This window comes from Neomonachus schauinslandi, chromosome 9 (genome assembly GCF_002201575.2).
Source record: "Neomonachus schauinslandi chromosome 9, ASM220157v2, whole genome shotgun sequence".
NCBI classification, from domain to species: Eukaryota; Metazoa; Chordata; class Mammalia; order Carnivora; family Phocidae; genus Neomonachus; species Neomonachus schauinslandi.
In genome coordinates, this window is record NC_058411.1 from 133,085,787 (window position 1) to 133,108,493 (window position 22,707).

The following is a 22,707-nucleotide window of genomic DNA, read 5'->3' on the forward strand; positions in this document are numbered from 1 at the left end:
AGGCAAAGCTGAGAGACCCAGGATCAAACATTACTGGTGTCACTCTGGGCAAGGTATTCAACTTCTCTGAGCCCTTATCTGGAAAACAGAAATAACGGTGTTTACCTTACAGGGTTGTTATGAGAATGGAATCAGACTATTTACGGGCTCCCTGGCACACATAAGACCCTCAGAAAATGACAGTCCCCTCTCCACAGTTGTGACCATCCCCTTAATCTCACCAACCTATACTACAATTCTAAAAAGCAAAACAGAAAAGTAATGAGGAAATCTGGATTTATATTGGCAAAACAAAGCAGTAAACAACCTATTCACAGATATACGGGAATGAAATACAATAGAATGTTATGCAAACACTTAATTTGATAGGAGGGGGGCGCCTGAGTGCTTCCTTCGGTAAGCCATCTGCCTTTGGCTCAGGTCATGATCCCAGAGTCCTGGGATCAAGCCCCACATCGGTTTCCTTGCTCAGCGGGAAGCCTGCTTCTCCCTCTCCCACTCCCCCTGCTTGTATTCCCTCTCTTGCTGTCTCTCTCTCTGTCAAATAAATAAATAAAATCTAAAAAATAAAGTGATAGGAGGTACTTCTCAATTAAAATGGTACAAACTTCTGCACAAAATCTCACTCTTTCAAAACTTAACCAAAAAAATTTTTAGAGCAGAAATGTTTAAAAATCACCAGTCCAAAAAAAAAAAAAAAAAAGGGCACATCCAATGTCCTAATATTCAAATACTGCCTGCCAGGGAAAGTAAAGGAAGATTCTAGAATGGAATGCTATGGCATAGCAAGGCTCATAACCCTGTATCCACCACCCTCAGGATGATGAACCAGTGACTAAATAAAAATCCAGAGAGTTTTCATTAATATCCTCGAATCTGGAGAAAAGCATGAGTAGGTATCAATATATTCTTCTTTTCTGACCGGGGAATAGTGAAAACATATACTAGGGAGAAAAAGATGAAGAGGCCATGAACCACGGTGCTGATTACTTCTCCTGGGAGGAAGTGAAGGCTCCAGGAGTACACAATGAAATCCAGGGCTGATCTGAGGCCAGAGAATACTACCCAAGGGCGGGCAGTGCATACTCCCACATAGGAAGACTGGACCCTCCTAAAATAACCTTTAAAACATCCCAGAAGTAAAAGCCACCAAGCCAACATTTTCTTTTCTTTTTTATTATTTATTTATTTTTAAGATTTTATTTATTTATTTGACAGAGACACAGCGAGAGAGGGAACACAAGCAGGGGGAGTAGGAGAGGGAGAAGCAGGCTTCCCACCAGGCAGGGAGCCCGATGTGGGGCTCGATCCCAGGACCCTGGGATCATGACCTGAGCCGAAGGCAGACGCCTAACAACTGAGCCACCCAGGCACCCCCAAGCCAACATTTTCTAGCTGCAACTAGTCAGCACCCTACACACCACCTGCTATGGCTTAGCCAGCCCCGGATGTTCTGTGGGCCGTCAGGGTGCAGAAAGCGTGGCCATCAAACAAACAAAAAGCTAGCCATCAAACTTCAACTTCGTAGTAAGGGGATAAAAAAGAGAGGCTTCAGATCAAGAAATCTCCCACACCGGGAACAAGAGAGATCTGCATAGACACACTCAGGCAAGAACAGAGTGGAAAAAAGCAAACAAAAAGGCCTGGTCTCTACAAACACAGAATCCTGGAGGAAAGGACAAATGAAACACTGTATCAAAGACAAAGAATTCGGCCTAAAGGAAAACAGAACCCAATAAGAGAATTCCCCTCAAAAGATCTTTGAGCCCTAGAACTTAATATGAATATGAGTACAATAGAGTGAGAACACAAAGGCAACATTAACAACAACAACAAAAAATGAGATTGTAGACCTAAAGAAATTAATTGGGGGCCAAATAAACATTAGAAAAGTAATATATAAAGTAAAATTTACAGCAAACTAAAGAAAGATGGCTTCACATCAATTTACTGACTACAGGAAAGCAAAAATAAAAACAGTGAATATAGATAAAAACAAGGGATCTAAGTAATCAAAGAAAAACAAACAAGTATGGAGTTCAAAGCCAATCCAACATACAGATAACTGGCATCCTTATAGCAGAGAACTCACAACACAGAACCAAGAAAGGTCAAAGAGACGAGGTAAGAAAATTCTCTTGAGACTAATAAAGAATTGAATCTGTGGACTGAAACATCCATCACACCTAGTGCCACAAAAATATAACACACCTCACGCGGCAGTAATACACATTATGGTTAAATTCTATGTCAGATACCAAGAAAGAGTTCCTCGGGCATCTTACCTATGAGCACATAACCTATACGAGAGGACAAAGCAGGGGGTATAGCTCAGTGGTAGAGCATTTGACTGCAAGAGGACAAAGCAGGCTGGCCTTGGACCCTTCTACAGCAACATTCAAGGGTAGAAGGCAGTGACTTTTTCTGAGTTTCAACTAAGTCTTCTGTTAAATTTGAGCAAAGTTAAATTTTCTACTTGGTATTTCAAGAACATAGATTTTACGAAGTACATCCAGCCAGCCAGCCAATTTTCCATGGAGGAACAGAAAGAACTCTGAAATGATATACTGTTAACATGATAATTCTAAGGGGGAGTTACTCTTCTCAGAACTGGACCCTCCTACTCTTCTCAGAACCCACACCTTGATCCATACTAGAGAAGGAACCTCTACTTTCTGGAAGAAACAAAGATAGACCTTCTGCTCTTCTGACTTCCTCACTCAGTCCTCCCCAAAGGGGGCTAGCGAGACTTATCTGATCAGTAAAGTTGAGAAAGGAAGCCCAGAAGATTGCCCCAACCTCTTCCTCTTCTACCGTGAACAGTCCTCAGGATGCACACATTCTTTGCCCCTCCAGGAGGTAAGCTTACCTAAGCAGGTGCACCCCTGCAGAGACAACCAACCTATCATTCTGACCAGGAGCAAAGTAGTGAGGAGTCTGAATCTAGCCACAAACCGAGTTTTGTCACTCAAACTCCAAATTTCTCCATACAAACTCCAAGCTGATATTTTTATACCCCTGTGGCTGGTTAACATGTCTACTACACAACTGATTATTAATTGGTGGGAGGGGAAAGTAATTAATTAAAAGGTAATTAATTATCACCCCTCAAACACCAAAGTCAGTTATATCTGAATGGTAAGTTTGGAATTTCTTAAAATATTTTTATCTGAACTTTTCTTCATTTTAAAATTCTTCATAGGGCGCCTGGGTGGCTCAGTCGTTAAGCGTCTGCCTTTGGCTCAGGTCCTGATCCCAGGGTTCTGGGATCGAGCCCCGCATCGGGCTCTCTGCTCAGCGGCAAGCCTGCTTCTCCCTCTCCCACTACCCCCTGCTTGTGTTCCCTCTCTCGCTATGTCTCTCTCTGTCAAATAAATAAATAAATTCTTTAAAAAAAAAAAAATTCTTCATAATGGGGGTGCCTGGGTGGCTTAATTAGTTAAGCATCTGACTCTTGATTTCGGCTCAGATCATGATCTCGGGGTCCTGGGACTGAGCCCTGCATCCAGCTCTGTGCTCAGCGTGGAGTCAGCTTGAGATGCTCTCCCTCTGCCCCATCCCCCACTCATGTGCTCAATAAATAAATAAATAAAATCTTTAAAAATAAAATAAAGTAATAAATAAATAAAATTCTTCATAATGAATATGTATTGTTTTTATAGAAACAGTAGGGTCATTTTTCTTTATAACCACGACACCAAAGAAGAACATCTGACGTTACAGAAAAGTAGTCACAGTGGTTTAGGGGAAAGAGTAAGTTCCTAACCAGAAGGTACGGTGTGATCTGATTTTATTATAGGATAATAATAATACGTAACAAGAGTAACATACTGCAGAGGCACAGCTTAAACACTCTGAATGGATTACCCCATTTAGTATGAAGGAGGTATAAACACCATGCCAATCTTAGGGATACAATGGAGAGGTAAAGTCACTGGCCCAAAGACACACAAGATTAACACACAGCAGACATGGACTTCACAGAGCCAATATCCTCTACTACAGGAGCCCTTTGAACAACATGGACCTGAACTGCATGGGGCCCCTTATATGCAGATTTTTTTCCCATAAAGAAAGTACAATACTGTAAATGTATTTTCTCTTCCTTATGATTTTCGTTTTTTTTTTTTTAAAGATTTTATTTATTTGAGAGAGAGAGAATGAGAGAGAGCAAGTATATGAGAGGGGGGAGGGTCAGAGGGAGAAGCAGACTCCCCACCGAGCCGGGAGCCCGATGAGGGACTCGATCCAGGGACTCCAGGATCATGACCTGAGCCGAAGGCAGTCGCTTAACCAACTGAGCCACCCAGGCGCCCTCCTTATGATTTTCTTAATAACCTTTTCTTTCCTCTAGCTTACCTGCTTGTAAGAATACAGTATATAATACATACAACATACAAAATATATGTTAACCAACTGTCTATGTTATCAGTAGGCTTCCTTCTGGTCAACAGTAGGCTATGAGTAGTTAAGTTCTAAGGGAGTCAAGAGTTATACACAGGTTTTTGATAGTGGGGGAGGTAGGTGCATATTGATGCCCCTTAAACCCCACATTGTTTAAGGGTCACTTGTACTCTGTCCTCAAAGTCACAAAAAAGCGTGGGCTGACCCAGAGACATTGAAAGCGTGGGCTCCAAAATGTTGAGAGTGTATCTCCAAGTCCTGGCATTATACATGATGATGCTTCTTTTTTAAAATTGTATCTGTGTTTATATTTTCCAAATTTTCAACACATGTAGTCCTTGTGTAATAAGTAAAACAGTAAGGCCTCTATTAAGACAAAAGCCACAAGCATGAACTTGAAGTTCAAGTTAACGGTAGAGCCAAGTGCTGAGGCCACACGGGGTTCCTGAGCTGTCTCAGCCCGTGTTTGGACCGGCCATCTGTGGGCAACAGGTGTGGGCCAATGGGCCAGAGGCGTTCTGGCCAGGCTCCACATGCCCTCTATACAGGATGTGACGTCAAAGGGCACACAGCTCAGTAAACGCCCCACCAGCCTCCCGGCCCCCGCATCCCAGTAGCTGGTTAGCTCTGCTCAGAAGATGGTTTCCCTCTGGACCCTCATGATTATTCCAAGGAGGAATGCCCCCTCTCAGCATTTTGCCAAGTCCTTCTCAAGGAGAACAGGAGGGGAATTTTGAATGGCCTCCATCCAATTTTCAAACTGTAAACTGCACGCCCACTTTCTGTTTGGAGACATTTCCTGTGTGTGAACACAGTTTGTCCTGATACCAGCTTTAAAGTTATCCAGAACTGATACATCTGAGGCCAAGCTAAATGGTTTAAAAAAAAAAAAAAGTCAAACACGATAGGACCTTTCCTAATTTTAGCTCATCTTGCAGAAATCTCATTTGAAGAGAACTCAAAAAAGAGGTTGAACACAGAGGTGCCATTGTGTACGGATGCTACAGCCCCCCTCCACCTCCACTGCCCCCATCCCGGTGAGCACAGCATTCTGGGACAACCAGCGTCCTTCAGCCCCTTGTCTATGTCATGCAATGCAGCCATGCTCACTTATAGCTAAATCTGAGGATGCCCTAATGCTGCTTCCTTCCACATGCTGGCAGAGTGGTCTCTAGCAGGATTTTAGGGGACCGCTTCAAAGCTGGGGGGGGAGGGATGTAAGCCTTGCCAGGAGAGGTGCCATCAGCCCCCACACTGCTGGCTAGAGCGCACCTTCCAGTGCTGGCCCTGACATGCCCCTGTATGTGGCTGTGGCCCTGTGTTCCCAGCCTGCCCCTTATCCGTCGTAGGCTTCCCATTCCCATCCCACCTACGAAGGCTCTCCCAGCCAGACACTTGCCACGTTAGCCTGACATCTCATTCCCCTTGGATCTATTCTGTCCAAGGTTGAGAAAATTATTTTACATCTGCAACCCTAAACATTCTCCTCTTCTACCCAGGCCCATCTCCAACACCGCCTCCCACCTTGACCCAACACTTGGCTTCTATGGTGGAGACCTCATGGTCCAGTGGACAGTGGATACGGCTAGACCAGCTGCAGAGTTCCCCGAGGACAGAGCTGCTGCCTGGCCCAGCACCTGAGACAGTCTAATGAATGAGTCATTAGTGAAAAAAATATAAACATGCCATCCCTCCCGCTAGGATATATAAACTCCGTGAGGGCCAAGAACACGCCTTACCGAAGTCGATGTTGCTCACGGCACTTAAAGAAGTTGTCCAAGTTAATTAGTTTGACAGAGACCAAGCTGAAGTCTTTTAAAAGGAGCCAATGCTGAGCAACTCCGAGAATCAGACGGCTCCCACCCCCATCAAAAAGAACATGGAGATGAATCAGATTAGAATGCAGGTGTCTGGTCCTAAAGTAACACGTACCTGGCCAAATCTGGGGCTGGCTGGCACAGTGATAACATTCTCTTCCAGTCTCACCGAATCGGACAGGACTTCAGGGAGGGGACAGGGCCAGCTGGACATTTTACTGGGCCTGGTTCCTATTAAGGAGTCCCGGGTAGAAGGAGCGGGAGAGATATACAACACACACTCTAAATATATACACACATAATGCTCACCCACGTGTATTTCTAAGGTTTTTGTTTTTGTTTCTTTTACATGGATTTCCCTTAATCAGATCCCGTACTCATCCAGGCCAATCCCTGCACTCAGCTATGCCCAGAATTGGGAAAGGGTTTGTTCAAAGCTATTCATTAATGCAATCAGGCTCACTCCCACAGCCTAACCACCACGTCCCAGATGGAAACATAGTTATCGCCTTACTTGTTGAGAAAGGAAGCAAGGATTGTCACAGGGCAGAATTTCTGCAAAGAATGACAAGCCGACCAACAACATCCCATAATCTTCCTACCCAACCCCAAACCCTAAAGAGGGCAAAGAATCTGTCTTTTCCTTTTTTTTTTTTTTCCCTCTTTGTACCATCAGACCGTTTGAGGGGCCTTTGCTCTTTTTCTCCCCTGGTATTATGGGTTGAATTGTGTCCCCCCAAAAGGATGGTGTTGAAGTCCTAATTCCTGGTATCTGTGAACATGACCCTATTTGCAACAAGGTCTTAGCAGATATAGTTAAAGTAAGATGAGGTAATTAGGGTAGGCCCTAACCCAATATGAATGATGTCCTTCTAAGAGGAGGAGAGAGACACAGAAGGAAAATGCCCTGTGATCTCAGTCACATATGGGAGCGGTGCAAAGTCTACCTAAGAACATCAAAGATCAAAGGCCACCATCAGAAGCTACAAAAAAGCAAGAAAGGATTCTACCCAGAGTCTCAGAAGAAGCATAGCTCTGCTGACACCCTGATTTCAGACTCCTGAACTGCAGGACTGCCAGAAGATAAATCTGTTGTTCTAAGCCACCCAGTCTATGGTCATCTGTCTCATCAGAGGCCCAGGGAACCAACACATCCCATTTCTTCCTTTGGAAACACATTCCTATCATCCACCTTCCCACCCCTGGGTCCAAGCCCACCTCCAACCAAAGGATAAACAGTCAAAGTCACTGTCTCTGAACCTCACGTCACACCTTTCTATATCTAAGGGAGAAAAAATAACCCAATTTTGGTCTCACATCTGAGATAGAGAAAATGTTTGACAATGTCCCTACGGCCCTCTGAATTCCAAAGAAGGAAAATGTTTAAATAGGATGTGAAGACCCCACTCCCAAATAAAATACAACAGGGTCCAGGAGGGCAGGAATTAACATACAGCCCATGGTCACAGGTGGGACTGGATCTCTCTGGCCTGTAGGGGGCAGAGAGCTCAGCTGCATCACCCCCTGAATGAGGATGGAGGGAAGCCAACAAAGGAAGGCGCTCATAGAAGGGTATAGACAGTGTCCACGGCATAAACTCAGCACAAGAGTCCTACTTGGGAGTGACCAAGGTTTTGACTTCGGGGAGCACACCCTGACAGAGGTCTCGCAGATCTGACCGTGATACCCTGCCAGGGTTGGCGAAGCATGGCCCCGGTGGAGTCAGGGGCCAGCCAAGGGAGGCAAGAAGAAAATCAATGACCAACCAGGAGGCGAAAGAGCTGAGCTGACCACCGTGACCACCAGAGAGCTCAGCTCCATCGGCCCAAAGAGAAAAGCAGTCACAGAGGCGACAGACCTGAACACAAGAACACTCGGCTTCCTTTTGGAGGATCTAAAATGTGTCCCTTGTCACACCGAATGGTCTCCCTGACAGCCTTGGCTGCCAGGAGCCCTCGCCGTGTTTTTAATTGCTGCTTTGGTACTTAAGTGACAGAAGCGTTTCCCAGTGAAACTGGAAGTATCAGAAGACAGAGAAATACAGACGTATGTATTTTTATCTGTTCACCCGATTAAGAATAGGTATGATGCCTTTTAGGAAACAGAGTCTGTTTAAAAAAAAAAAAAGAGGAGGAATATTTTAAAAGACAGAAATAAATGATTTTTCCCCTGCAGTTACCAAAACATTATTTTTATTTATATGTGTTTATAATCACTATCTCCAAAAATAAAACTCTTCTGGACTGCTCACCTGCTCACCCCTGCTGGCTACTGTGGGCTAACTCTGGAGAGTGGGACTGCACATTTGGGGAAATTACTTACTCCTGTGCCCTGATTTTGCCTAAGATGAAAGCAACAGGGGCAGAGTTTGGGCGATGTTATTTTTAAAGACACCTAAGAATACAAGCCATGCCAACGTTGGGACACAGGGACGATATGTCGATTGGACAATCCGTTCCACCTATGCATCTCAGAAGGCTCACGGGGCTGCTGGATCCCCACACCACTCTGAGCTGCATGCAGCAAGGAGGACCTCCCCACCGGCTCCCCTTCACCGCCAACAGCAAAGCTGCAAAACTGCTTGCAGACTTTTCGATTTATATGCACCTCCACGGATTGGCCAAGGTAAAGCGAAGGTGCTAATTTATGGTTTTTGTCTCCAAAAGATATCCTCCCTTCGGCTGACGGAAAAACTGCTGTTGGCATGTTAAGCCTCCCAGCCGACACAGTATTCACCACACTGGGGAGGAGGCAGCGCCAAGTGCCCAGCAATAAATCACACAATAAATTGTGCGTCTGGCCCTTAATGTTTTGCATAATGACAGTGGAGGCCTATCTGCCACTCTCCCAGATCTGTTTCAACTGGTCTAGTTTACTTTCAGTCTTTTCTCCCAGCGCCCCACCCCAGCCACAAAATAAGCTGCTGTCTACAGTTCAGGAGGCTGGAAATCTGGAATGGACCATGTAGTGTGCCATGCTGTGCACCTCACGGAAGTTATGGCGTTGAGGAGAAGATAGTGCGATGAGCCACAAGGAGACACCAGCACATTACACAAAACAAGACAAAGTCCATTCCAAAGGCCATCCCAGCAGCACTTTCAGAAACAAAAAGGCCAAACCGCGAAGCCCATTGCAATCGACTGTGGCTGTATTCCACGGACATGCCGCTGAATCGCATGAGCACTCTCAAGCCTTCACGGACACCTGCCCTCTGCGACCTTGAGAGTGGCGGGGACCACAGACCCAGGGTGTACCTGTACATCCCCGGGGAGAAGATGCTGGTGCTGAAGCATCAGGTGGTCCAAAGTTCCGGGGAGGGGGGAATCTCTAGGGGGCTCTGTGGGTCTACTTCCAATCATTCTCTGACCCAAAAAGCCAACGGAGAGTTGAGCTCATCAACGCCATTCTTTTTTTTCCACAGGTTGCATCACAATAATTGAAGCTTACATAATAAAAACATATGGGTCCGTGCTGCTTAGAAATGTGTATCTTCATTAAGAGAATTCTCAGCAAGGTAAACATGAGATTTCAGGTACAGTAGTTGAAAGCTTATGTAATCAGTCAGAGGGCAGCTTTCCAATTTCAACTTGCTTATATTCAAGGTGGTAATTTCTCATTCTAATCAGCCCAAGATGGGAAAGCAGCAGTGTCAGGATGGGGGAGCAAATCCAACAATTAGAGGAGCGTGCCTGTTTTACATAAGCCTTTTCCAAAGGGGGGAGGAGGGAAAGACAATAGCCATTCCCAAGAACATTGTACAATGGTCTTTAATTGAAAAGCACCATTGTGACACTGTTCTCCCTACATCAACCTTGCCAGTGCAGAAATGGAGGTAAAAATAATCATTTCTCTCTTGCTTAAGTTCCTGTAGTTGTGTGGGCAGGGATTGAGGGAGAAGTTTGCCTAATAGTCTATTATATTCCCCAGGACTATTTGTTGAAAGCCTGCTCTCGGCTCCTTCCTATTTCTGCTAACTCTGCACAATCAGGAGCTCAGGTAGCTATGAACTGAGAGCCACAAAGGGCTTTAGACCTACCAACAAAAAGTTCCCGGGGTCACCTGGACAGCCAGGTTCATTATCCGGAGACCCATCCCAAAGGGCAACCTGCCAGACAAATTAGAATCTGCCAGCACATCGTACAGAACTCACGTAGGGAGTGTGGATGGATGGACAGATAGATGCACGAAGAATGGACTCGTTCTCCTGCACAGTAACTCACACCTGCTGCCACATCCTGGGGACACCTGCTTGTTTCCAGGATTCACAGTGTGCCCATGGCAAGGATTTCAACAAAACCCAACGCTAAGGAAAGAAGACATCCCTGTTACACTCAATACTCTTCCATTCTGTTACCAGGTATCTTGAAATGCCACTGGGGATATGACCTCCCAGGAGAACAGAGCACTGGAGAGGTACTGGCAGGTTATTTATGAAGATAGTGGGCACCACACTATCTGCCCCACCCCCACCAGCCCCATTCAAAAACTAGGGCTTGTAGCAACCTATGCTGCCTTTGGCTTTTAAGTATTTTCAGTAAGTGTTAAGCAGAAGTCATAAATGGGACTTTTGTACTAAGTCCCCCCCCCCAAATTTTAATGATCAACTATTATGTCTTAGTGAAGTAACCATATCCTATTCAAAGGGGAATGTCTGGTTATTTCAGGAAAAGAGCCGGCTTGGTGACCATCATTCCCATTAAAAAACTGAGCTACTAAACCCTCTGTTAGAAAGGGCTTCCCTTTTCAGAAAGCCACAACTCAAAGCCACACAGAAGAACAGAAACAAAGAAGCTGGAAGTAGCCAACTGCAGAGACTCTGCCTGCACCCCGTGGAAGGTTTCCACTCTGTATACGGTCCCTGGATTGCCCACGAAGAAGGCCCCCCCAAGCTTGCTTACTCCCCAGCCATGGCTGCAGAAGGTCCAGGGCCTTCGGAAGCAGAGAGGGCTTCTTCCTCAGTGAAGTCGACACCGAGCCACCAGGGTTTGGGGATGCAGTGGTGCTCAAGAGAGTGTGTGCTCTCTTGTGAAGCCTGTGGCACTTGGAACGTGAGTCTATGAACTCACCTAAAATAGCCACTGCCAACTTGATTCACTGAGAAGAGCGTGGTTCATTCCTTATCCTTCCCAAGGACAAAGGTGACCAGACCTGGGGAGGAAAGGTGAGCGGCATTGTGCAAAGGTGTCCCCCCTAAACGATCATCATGAGCTAAGAGGAATGAATCCAGGGGATGAGAAATGACACTCTTATCAAGAGCTCATTCACTCGGCTTCTGAAAAACAAAAAAGGATCAAGAGGAGGAAAATGCCCACAATTGTGCCTGCTGAGTTGGAGGTGGGTGTGGCATGAGCCCTGAGCCCCCCCAGGCAACCAGGACTGAGCCCCAAGGTTGCTCATCTTAAACAAGGCTGCCCAGAGGGCAGCGAATGCCCATAACAGATGTCCCCTGATCCCCCCTCCTGACACCCAGGCTGCCTTGAAGTGGCCACCCTTCACCCAGAATCGCAGAGAAAGCTACAAGGGCCCAGATCTCCAATTTAGGAAGCAAATCCTCAGGCCCCTGGGAAGGACTTCTGTTGTGCCAAGGTCAACAAGTAGGGTTATGTCGTTGGTGTTAAAGCAAGTACCGAATCCTATACCCTATGAGAAACACTGTATCACGCATCCATTTATTTAAATCTCCCAACCATCGGTAAGACAGGCCCCGTTTTTCAGATGAGGATACTGGGGTTCAGGTTAAGTCAAGTCACCAGGAGCTGGGAAGCAGAAGGTCCAGGTTCAAATGCAGGTCTTCTGACTCCAAATCCAAAACTCTTTTCACTGCTCCTCGGCTGCGTACAATGTAGAAGACTGTCAAGTATTCCCCATCCTGTGGCCACAGACCAGAGCGACAGATAACAGGGCCTCCCAAAGCGAGGCATCAGGGCACCTGTCCCTCCCAGCCGCGCGAGCACCATCCCTGCCCCACCCACCTCAAAGTACCCACTGACTATAAATGCTCAGCATAAGCATTACTAGAGTAGGCTCCTCTCCCACATGACTGATAACTTTTATAGTGTCTTTAAGATAAAACGGATTGCTATATTTATAATAAGGAAATAAACAGAATTAGCAACTGGTACTGGTATTTACTACCAGAAACCTTTTACCTCCCAGACAAAACGTTCATGCAGAATAGGAAACTACTTGATGTACAATTCACTACACCCAAATCAACGCTTGATTGAAATAATTTTATTTCTCATTTGTTGGGGCTACAAACTGAGTGTCTGCAGTCAATATATATAACCATGTCATTATTAATAGCTTGTCCATGTCGAGCCCTATGTGCCAGCTAGCATTCAAAGTGCTTTACAAGTACCAACTCCGTGAGTCCTAACAGAATCATTATGAGGCTAGGTACTATTATGATCCCAGTTTTAAAATGAAAAACCAATGCACAGAGAGGTTGAGTAATCAGCCTGAGAACACAGAGCTGAGAAGGGGAGAACATGGGAGTGAACCCAGGTCTTCTAAAGCTCACCCCATTGAGTCACAACTGTCACAGGTGCTGTCGGTCTCCGTCTGGGAGTTTTCACCATGTCATCTGGAGTTTTAACCATTCAGCAATACTGCCTGTTACACAAACACACGAACGCTTAGGTTACATAGAATACAAGTTTCTCAAACCATATACCAATTCACTTCTCCTGTGAACCAAAGTCAGTGATGCCATTCTTTTTTTCCTGTTTATTACCTATTTTGTAGATGCACATATAGAAACAGAAAGCAAAACTAAGTTACAAGGACAAGCATGCTATCTTTCTGGCCTAGGGATTGCCAAAAACTTTTCTGAGGGGGAACAGAACATAGGTAACTTGTCTTTGGGGGCGTTCTAAATCTGTGTTTAAGCCACACAATCAGAATTACCACTGAAATGTCCCTTAACATCTTCCCAAAAGGAAAGCATGCAGTATTTGGCGTATGTAACCCTGTCCAAGAACACGTATATATGTAAACATATAACGCACACATTAATATACATAGTGTGATAAAGTACGCGTACAAAATATAAGTGAGTAGAAGTGGTAAGTACTTCGACTCTACTTCAGAGGAATGTGGTTATTTATTAAATAATGTGTTGCAGTTAAATCTGTGCAAGTTAAAAGGTATTCCGCAAGTTGGAAGTAGAAATACTGCTGGTAGAATTTTATTCTCCAAGCCAGCAAGGGGGGAGCATCTTCTGCACACCTGCTTGCCCAGTCACCTGGCAGGCCCCACCCCCCCTTGCCTGGCACCTCAAGGAGCCCTCCTTAATCCAAGGAACGGTCGGTGGGTCAGTTTAGCAGGAGTCCTTGCTATTCCCCAGCTTCTGCAGGAGGCCCGGCCCCGACCTTGAAAGGAACACCAGTGTCGGCAATTAACCAATAACATTCACAGATTTTTTTTTTCTTTATTCAAGGCCTTCATCTTCATCCAATGTGGCTGTATCCTAATTGCTTCTGCTCTACCTTATACTTACTCTTACTCTGCTAAGTGAGCCCCTCCCCTGAACAAGGCAGTACTTCGAAGCTTGCTTTAGGATGAGCAAGAGAAATTCTGAGACCTTCTTGCTCGAACTGCCTTTGCACCAGTGGAAATTTATCCAGTTTAACACAGAGCTATACCATTCCAGCAGCAGGCAAGGAGATGAGTTTAAATGCTGGGCATCTGATTAGCAAGGCAGTGCCTCTGCGGAGAGGCCTCTGGGTCATCCTCTTTGTAAGGAATCTAAAATGGAAATGTGGGAGAGTTACAAAATTCAGGAAAAGAGATGGAGCTCACTTCACAACTGATTCACTTTCTTGGACTGTTAAACAAACCCCTACAGAAACTAAGCTGTGTACACAAAGCTGGTTGAAAGGAATTTTCAGAGATCATTTTTTCCCCTAAATAATTATTAGCTAAACATCTGCAACCAAACAGCAAGGAAAAAAAAAATCAGGGTAATTTTATTTCTTACTACCTGGGGCTATCCAGTAATTATGCAAATGGCAGGGAATTTGTCACTTTGAGCAACCGTAAGTGTGTAAAATAATTTGATTAAGTAAAACACAGTCGCCTTAGTCATCATACTAATTTGACAAGGACTTTAAAAATGTCTCTCAGCTGTCTGCTTCTGGGGAAAAGACGCAAATACCCATCTTCAAAATGATGCTTCTTTAGGGATTGAAAAAAAAAAAAAAAGAGGAGGAGAAGGAGGGGGAGGGGGAGGAGGAGAAGGAGAAGAAGAAGAAAGACTAACAAATCCAGCAGTTTCACCTTACCAGTAACTCAAGCCATGCAATGCTCTTGGGGCCCAAAATTTTTAAAAAGGGACCATCAATCAGCGAGCTGGAGCTTTGTGACATGCACTCATTCATCCAGCTCATTATGTCATCAGCACAACCTCAGACTCAGTGTATGCAAACTCTCAACAGGCAAATGCCCACCCCTGGGTCAGAGGCCCCACCTGAGCACCCCACCCTGGCTGGAGACTCCTCCAGCCACCGCCTTAAGTTTTCATCCTGAAGAAATTCAAATGCCTTTGTAAGGGAGCCTCGATCACAACTGCCCAGGGGTGTCAGGGGCTTTCATTTCCTGCAGGCAGCCTTATCTATTCCAGTCCCCAGAAATTTGAGAATGTATGCGAACCTCTATACGCAGGGCTACCCTCCACGAATGGCTGGAAACACCTGAGTGGGTCTCCACGCATCACCAGGACGCGCACACACACTGACTTTCTCTCCGAGCAGTTCCCACATGCCTACGCCTTCTCCAAAGGGCCCGAGATGTTAGCAGATGTCACATCCTTGCAAGTAGGTCAGTTCAGACTGGAACGACCCGAAGCAAAGACCCAAGTCAAGGAAAATTGCACTCTTGACCCAACTGGATGGGTCTCTCTTCTTCTGCTCCAAAAAATATCCCGTGGCCAGTCAGGCCGTTTCAGTGACTAGGAGAGAACATTCCTGGGACTGTTGGCTGATCTGGAGCATGATTTCCAGTTCAAGCACTTGCAAGTGTAACAGATTTCAGAATCCACAGCGGGCCTGGGGTGGCACATTACCTTATCTCTAGGATCACAGAGCCTGGGTGTCGGGGTTCAAAAGCCTTCTGCATTCCCCTGGGAGACCCCCCACACCCAGGCAAAAAGCTGCTGGTCCCCCGCCTAGCTTAACAATTAGTGTTTGTCTCATATACAAGTCTCCCTTGAGTTTCCTCCCTAGGCAGGTTCTTGAGGGAAGGCGCACACGCGCGCGCGCACACACACACACACACACACAGTCCTGCCTGCTTTTCAAAGTTGCTTCTCAAATCACAGGCAACTTCCTCCTTCAGCTCCGCAGTTGGGAAGCCCACACCAGTGTCACTGAAGACACTGGGCAATCTGTCTTTTCAGAAAGTAAACGGAGAAATGAAATGAAGCCTCCGAATGTCAAAAAAAAAAAAAAGGCATCTGGGAAGACAAAATAAGAAGGTGGACTACTGGGGGATCAAATAGGAAATAACGTCACTGGGCACAGAACTTTCGATCACCACCCGCCCCCGACCAAAGCAAGCATTGTTGGCAGCGTCCCAAGGTGTGCCCTTCCTCAGGTATCTGAAAATGCTTCATCAGAGGGACAGGCTGATTGCCAACGCAAAGATCATATATAACACACACCTTGCACACCGACCCTGCGTGTGTGATCACCTATAAAAGCAAGCTCTCGGGTTCCTTAAGAAAGCCACAATGAATTAACAGGGAGAAATCTGCTTCTCCTGCAAACATCCTACAATGCTTGGTTCCCAAGTTAACCATAAAGCAGTCTCACACAGCTGAAGGAATAACAGACTTTTCATTCCACCTCCAAAATAACAGAGGAACAGAAAACTCCCCAGGGGCCCAGAAGAGCAAAACCCACAGCAAGAGGATCCGGTCAAGCCTGGCAAGCCAACTATTTATTTTCACAAGGTTCGGATGGCAATGGAGTCCACAGCGGCCGGGCAAGGCCGAGCCCTGAGAACCTTGTGCCTCCACTCCTAGTGATCAAAATGAATTCCACTTCCTAGGCCTGTCCTCTCCTGGGCCTCCATCTCCTTTCTGCTGGTCACCTGTTGACTCCTATAACCCTACCCCTCTGAACTAGCCTTTCTATTGGCCCAGGCTGAAATTGCCAGCCCTCCCCCCCTCCCCAAAGTGGACTGACTTCCTCCTCTGCCTGCCACTCGCCTATTCTGGGATCCAAGTCAATGTTCTATCTCCTGGTGCCAGCCCTGCCTCTATATATCCACCTGGCCATCAGCCTCTGCTTCTTAACTTTCTAAAGGAGCTTAGGCTACTCATCTGGTTGAAGCCCAGCCTCATTCCTTTCTAAGAGCCTTAGATCGTTGCAAGCTAAAACTAAGCCTGTGCCTTTATAATTCATGGTGTGAAAAGTTCTGCTGCTGTTCGCCACACGTGACTGATGCACTCTACTGAACAAAACGGGTCTCAGGCTAACAAACTGTTAAACTGAAGGCAGCGTTGATATACTACCTCCCTCCTGAAACACAGACCCGCTTAGGTAGTACATACTTTGCATATGCTCCCAGTACAGGCCCCCAAATATTTTGTTAATATACATTTGCACCTTGGTAATACATGTACCTATTTTAAGATCTTAACAGTCAAATACCCTCCATAAAAGGTGTGATAAAAGGACCCCCCCCCACACTAAGACACAGTGATTCCTACCTCAAAACTCCACGGGCCACAGGTACTGTCTATACTGTAACTACAGAGAAAAGTGCATTTTATAGAACAGAAATCCACACAGAAAAGAAAATGTGCTTTTGGCTACAGGGTTCACCTGCAGCATAAAAGTCAGGGATACACAGAGACAGGGATTTAGAACACTTTCATCTCACAAGGAGCAAAGGAAATGCATTTGATTTTCAGAAGCCCGGTAAGTCTGTCACCCCAGGAAGAGAGAGCTGAGCTTGAACAACCCTCTGTCATAACCCCAAAATTGACTTTACCCCCCACTAGAGACCAAACCTGCCCGTAGTTCCCTCTGACAGCAAGCCCCCGAGTCTTTGGAGACCGTTTATGAATGGTGCCCTGTCCCAGCAGTCTGGCCCTCATTAACTGTACCCCAAGGCCAGGAAGGAGGGATTTACTGGTACATCAAGTAGAGCACAATTCTATCTGTGGATGCGGTTATCCAACAGCCAAAATCTTGTCCAATTCTATCTCCGTCAAACTTGTTCACTAACACTCAAAGTCTTTGACATTTGATTCCAGTTGCAGGTCAATCACCAAGTAATGATTTAACACTATACACTCTGAAAAAAAAAAAATCGCCTGTGTAGGCAGGGCTGTACTTGGGTCTAGAAGTGCACCTCTCTAACTCAAGCTGGGACCACCTGCGCGGGGCAGGACCAAGCGACAAAGTAGGTATTTGACAGTGCTGAGTCATTACAAGCGTTTCCTCTGATACGTTATGCACCCCTGGGCCGTTTGAGCACTAATATCCCCCTTCGGAAGTCAAATGAAAGAGATGTACATAGTGCAGAATGCTGCAACCCCCTTGTGGGCGAGAGACCACGGTGGGGAATCGAGGTCTAAGCATGGGTAGCAGAACTATACAAACTCGCAGCTGCTCGCCAGGTACCGAGTAACTTTATCCCAGAAGCCGAAAGATGGCTATTGGGATAGGGAGAGGGAATATTCCCCCTGCAGCCGTGGCGCGGATCAGGGCCACACTCGGGCGCATTTTACTCTAAGCTGTTAAATCCCCCCGTAATTGGCGCATGGAGAAAGCGCCCGGAGAAAATGATGCATAATGGATTTGTTCTCCAGGCGGCTGGAATGGAGAGTAGAGGACGCAGGATGCTAACCGGCTTTTCTTCCCATGTGCAGGTCACCTGAAAACCGCGCTGCCTGCTTCTCCGAGGGGGCTCCTGAAGTCACCCTCTGGCTGCGCTTTCCCGGCGGAGAGGGGAACGGTTTCACGCCCACCTGCCCGCCGCCTCTCCTCCCCGGGCACCCCCGGCCCCCGCCGGGCGCGCGAGCAGCTGCCGGCATCCGCGGTCCCGCCCGCTCCCCGCTCGCTCGGCAGCCCGGGCCGGCAGCTCCCCCGGCGGCCGCCTCTGCACCACTCGCCAACCTCCGCGCCCGGCCGAGGTCATGCCCGCCTGCCCCCGGGCCCGGGCGGCCCCCTCCTCGTGCCTGCCGGTCGCCGGAGCGCCGGTCTGGGGAGGGGGCCCCCGCGGCGGAGTTGGCACGGGGACTCACCAGGTAGGCGCCCACCGTGCCCTGCGCCAGCATCAGGGCGCACTCGGACACCAGGAAGATCTTGATGTTAGAGAAGCAGGACACCTTCTTTTTCTTCTTCTTGTTCCTCTGCCCCTCGTCCCCCTGCAGCTCGCCGCTCCGGCCGCCGCCCGACGAGCCGCCCGGCTTCTTCCCCTGCATCCTTCCCCCGCCGCCGCCGCCGCCGCCGCCGCTTTCCCGCTCGCCCCGGGTGTCGGGGCCGCTGCCGGGCGGGGGTGTGCGCTGCGAGGCTGCGTGCTGTCCCCGCCCCGGGCCCGCGGCGGCCGCCCCCGTCCTGCCGGGGCTGGAGAGGTGGAAGGCACAGCTCCTCGCCGCCGCCGCCGCCGCCGCCGCCGCGCGCGCTCGCCCCCTTCCTCCACCTCCTCCTCCTCCGCCCTCCCCGCGCCTCCTCCTCCGGCTCGGGCTGTGCCAATCACAGGGGCTCCTCGCGCCGCCCGCCGCCGCCGCCGCCGCCGCCGCCTCGCCGCCCGCGGACGCCCGCCGCTGCCATCGCCAGCTTCCCCTCGCCCGGCCGGGCCGGCGCTCGCCTCCCCTGCGTCTACCCCGAGGCCCGGCCGCCTCTCGCCGCCGGTGCGCCCTCGGGGAGGCCGGAGGGGGACCCGCTCGGGGCGCGCGCGGGGGGGTGCGGGGGGTGCCCCGGAGGGAGGAAGGCGGTGCCCGGCCCCTAGATGGCGCTGCGGGGCGCGGGGCGCCGCCGCCGCCGGCGCTGGGCGGTGCTGCGCGAGCAACTGGGGGCGCGGAGGTGGGGTGCGGGGGCGCCCCCGCTGGGCGGGGACCGAGTGCTTCGGATTCGGGGCGCTAGACGCGAGGAGGGGAGGGCCGGTTTCTAGGAAGAGAGAGAAGACCGAGTATCCAGGAAGGGGTGGGCGCGCTCTTGTCTCCTCCGCCCGGCTATTTCTGGGGACAGATGTTACGCCCCGGGGCTTGGGGAAGTGCCAGAGGTCAGAGCTGCTTGAGGCTTCCGAAGCCCGCCGGCCCCTGCTCCTGCTCCCCCGGGCCCCTGGGCGTGCGTAAACGGCTCCCGACCGCGAGGAAAGAAAGCAACTGAAGCACCCCAAGGGGGGAAGTTCGATTATCCCGTCAGGAACCGCACAGACTGTCGGTCGCCCCCCAGCCACACGGTCTAGGTAGCTGCAGGGTCGCAGCGACCCCAGCAGAGGGCCTTGTCCAGCCCTCCCATCTGCCTGGAGCCTGTCCTCAGGAATGATGCAGCCAAGGCTAAAGCCAGCGGGAAGCGGTTAGCCACAGGCCTGCCTTGGTCCCCAGCCCTCCCCTCATTTTGTGGCCCGGGCCTCTCCCCTGGCCTTGGCCTGGAAGCTCGCGCCCCGTGGCAGCCGCTCTTTATAACCATCACCGGGAGTTTGGGCCACAAGTCACCACCAGTAGGATCTGCTTCCTATTGGAAGCTCAGAAAAACTGGGAAGGACTGGATCAGTACCAGGAAGCACTCAGCAGCTTCTGCCGGGGCCACTGGGGGGCTCAACCAATTATTTATAAAGACTTTACTTAATAATGTCAGAGAAAATGTGCCATTCTCCTAGGCTCCCGTGTACAAATGCAGGCTTAAATTTGAAACTGAATAGCAATTAACACTTCGTAATGTTTACTTCCTCCCAAAGAACTTGAATGAGAATGGATGGTGTAATGTGGGGGTGTCGTCTTGCCATACCATTTAAATATAAACTGCTTCATCCTGTGGTTCCAGACATGATCTCACCTAGACTTGGTGTCCCTTTCACATGCTTCCCCTCTTCTTGTCTTGGCTGTCTGCTATCGAATTGGCTCCCCCCAACACAGGTCTTTTACCATTTTCCCAGATTCCTGTCACCAGGGGCTGCACCATTCCCCGAGACTCTGTCACCTTCTTGCAGCTCCTCCCCCACTTCCTGCACCCTCCCCTCACAGCTGACAATTTCTACTGAGTCGGGCCTCTCGCCTGCTTCTGGGCCCTCTCCAACGCTCTGGCTTCAGGGGAGCACCTCCATTCTTCTTCCTGAGAAGACCCTTGATGAGCTAGCTCCCTTCCTGCCTCTGTGACTTGGGCCTGCAAAGCTGAGATGTTTACTTGTCCCTGAAGCTGTTGAAATAGCATGCTGAGTGTGTTATAGTCCTTAAGTGTTGTTTACATACTTTGTAATCACAAGAGCTAATGTTTCTCCCATGCTTCCTCTGGCCAGGTCCCATTCTAAGTGCTTTACCTGCATTTACCATTTACACCTCACAACCATCATCTAAACTAGATACTATTATTAGCCCATTTTACAGATAAGAAAACAGAGGCCCAGGAAGGTTAACTAACCTTACCGATGTCACATATCCAGTCAATGGCAGGGCCAGCCTCTGAAACCAGTCCAGGTTCTTTTTTTTTTTTTTTTTAAGATTTTATTTATTTGACAGAGAAAGACACAGCGAGAGAGGGAACACAAACGGGGAGTGGGAGAGGGAGAAGCAGACTCCCTGCCGAGCAGGGAGCCCGATGCGGGACTCGATCCCGGGACTCCAGGATCATGACCTGAGCCGAAGGCAGTCGCTTAACCAACTGAGCCACCCAGGCGCCCCCCAGTCCAGGTTCTTAATGACTCCCTGTCTCTTGGGGACAGCGGAACTCATGGGTTTCTACTTTCTAAATGGAGACTCAGAGATACATAGTGACTAGCCCAGTGTCACACAGATCAAAAGGGACAGGACTTGAATCCAAGTCCAACTCTCTTTGCTCTATACCACATTGCCCTGTGTATAGTCCAAGAAGGACACAGGCTTTTTTCAGTTTGGGGCATTTATTTTAGATAAAAACTTAACTGTCTTTGGAGACATCAAACACTTCTGCTGCTAATCCACAGAATTCTGGATTAGGGTTGTAGCTTCTTCATATAATTAACAGTAAGCAGCCATGAAAATAATCCTGTGCCTGAAGCCTGAAAGAGTAATCCAAGTCAGCCTGAAGGAAATCAGGTGTCAGCCTCACAACCATCAGAAAGAAGAATTTAACACGTTCAATTTCCTTCCCTCCTTGCGTGTCCTTTATTTACCTATAGATCCAGGCTCCGGGGTTGATGAGGTGGGTTTATGAGCAGCAGGTTCTTCTGCTTGGCTTCTCTCCTATGCAGAGAAAGCGGCGGAGAACAGGGACCACCCTCATATCTGCATAGCACATGACTGCAGATGAAGTATGTTAATGCCCTGTGTATCATTCAAATCTCCCAACAGGGAGAGCTGTTCTTATTAGTCCCATTTCACTCATGAGTAAAAGCAGCATTTTCCACCCCAAGTTGGGAGGAATGCCCAGGAGGAGGAGGGAGATCAAGAGGGGATTTAGTCCTGCCATGATCTGTGGTTTCCCGTCCAACTAGCCTCTGAAATGAACCATTGACCATCACGTGGCGAACAAGGCAAACAGAGCTCAGAGCCCATCCCATGCCTCAACTGGGCAACCTTAAATGTTGCTTTGGAGAAATGCTGCAGCCACCACTTACAGCCTGGACCCTTTTCTGTCATCTATCCCCCTAGCGGTGGGTGGTGAATTTAGGAAAGGTAGGCATTACAAAGGCCCAGAGGACCCTCGTGATTATTGTTGCCTCTCCTTTTCTGGGCTAGGTTCTAAATTGGACTTTCCCAAATTAGCTGAAAATATTGCTAGCTGGGGCTAGGGATGCATGACTCCTCTCTTTGTTGGTGACTAGAGGTATTCCAAACATAGAGAAGCCATGTAATCTGGAAATGTGATGTGGGGAAGCATGAAGATCGGGTGACGTGGGAAGATAGACTGGCTTTTGATTCTGAAAACGTTAGTAAGCTGTACATAAATGCTTGGTGATTAGGATTTGGAGAGCTTTTCTCCCCCACTTTGGAAAGGACCATCAATTCGTTTATGTGGGAGAGAAGTGGGTTAACTTCATGGCCATGGAAAAAAAAAAAGTGACAATATCTTTCACTGTTACTGGGCTGTGGCAAGATTTCACAGCAAGCAGCCTCAATGTAATTCAACACAATGAGAAACTGTTGTTCAAGTAATTCACATGAACCATCCTTTGCCAGCTTCAATTTTGTCCACAGGCAAATACAAAGTTGAAAAATAAATGCAAAGAATGATTTCTGATTGTCACTGGAATGGAAAATAGATGCTTAGATTCTCACCCTATGGATGGATTTTTTTTTTTTCTTTTTCTGAAAATACAGCCATCATGTATTGTG

The 22,707-nt window shown here is 48.2% G+C and overlaps 1 protein-coding gene across 2 annotated transcripts in view; it reads right to left on the minus strand.

Annotated features, from left to right (window-relative positions):
- Positions 1 to 18,689, minus strand: part of SLCO3A1 (solute carrier organic anion transporter family member 3A1) — a 301,899-nt gene extending 283,210 nt beyond the window's left edge. For both annotated transcript variants that reach the window (XM_021680661.1, XM_021680660.2), the window contains exon 1: positions 18,478 to 18,689. In XM_021680661.1, the coding sequence (XP_021536336.1) occupies positions 18,478 to 18,657 (180 nt within the window). In that variant the 5' untranslated portion in view covers positions 18,658 to 18,689. The remainder of the gene's footprint in view (positions 1 to 18,477) is intronic.
- Between the last annotated feature and the right edge of the window lie 4,018 nt (positions 18,690 to 22,707).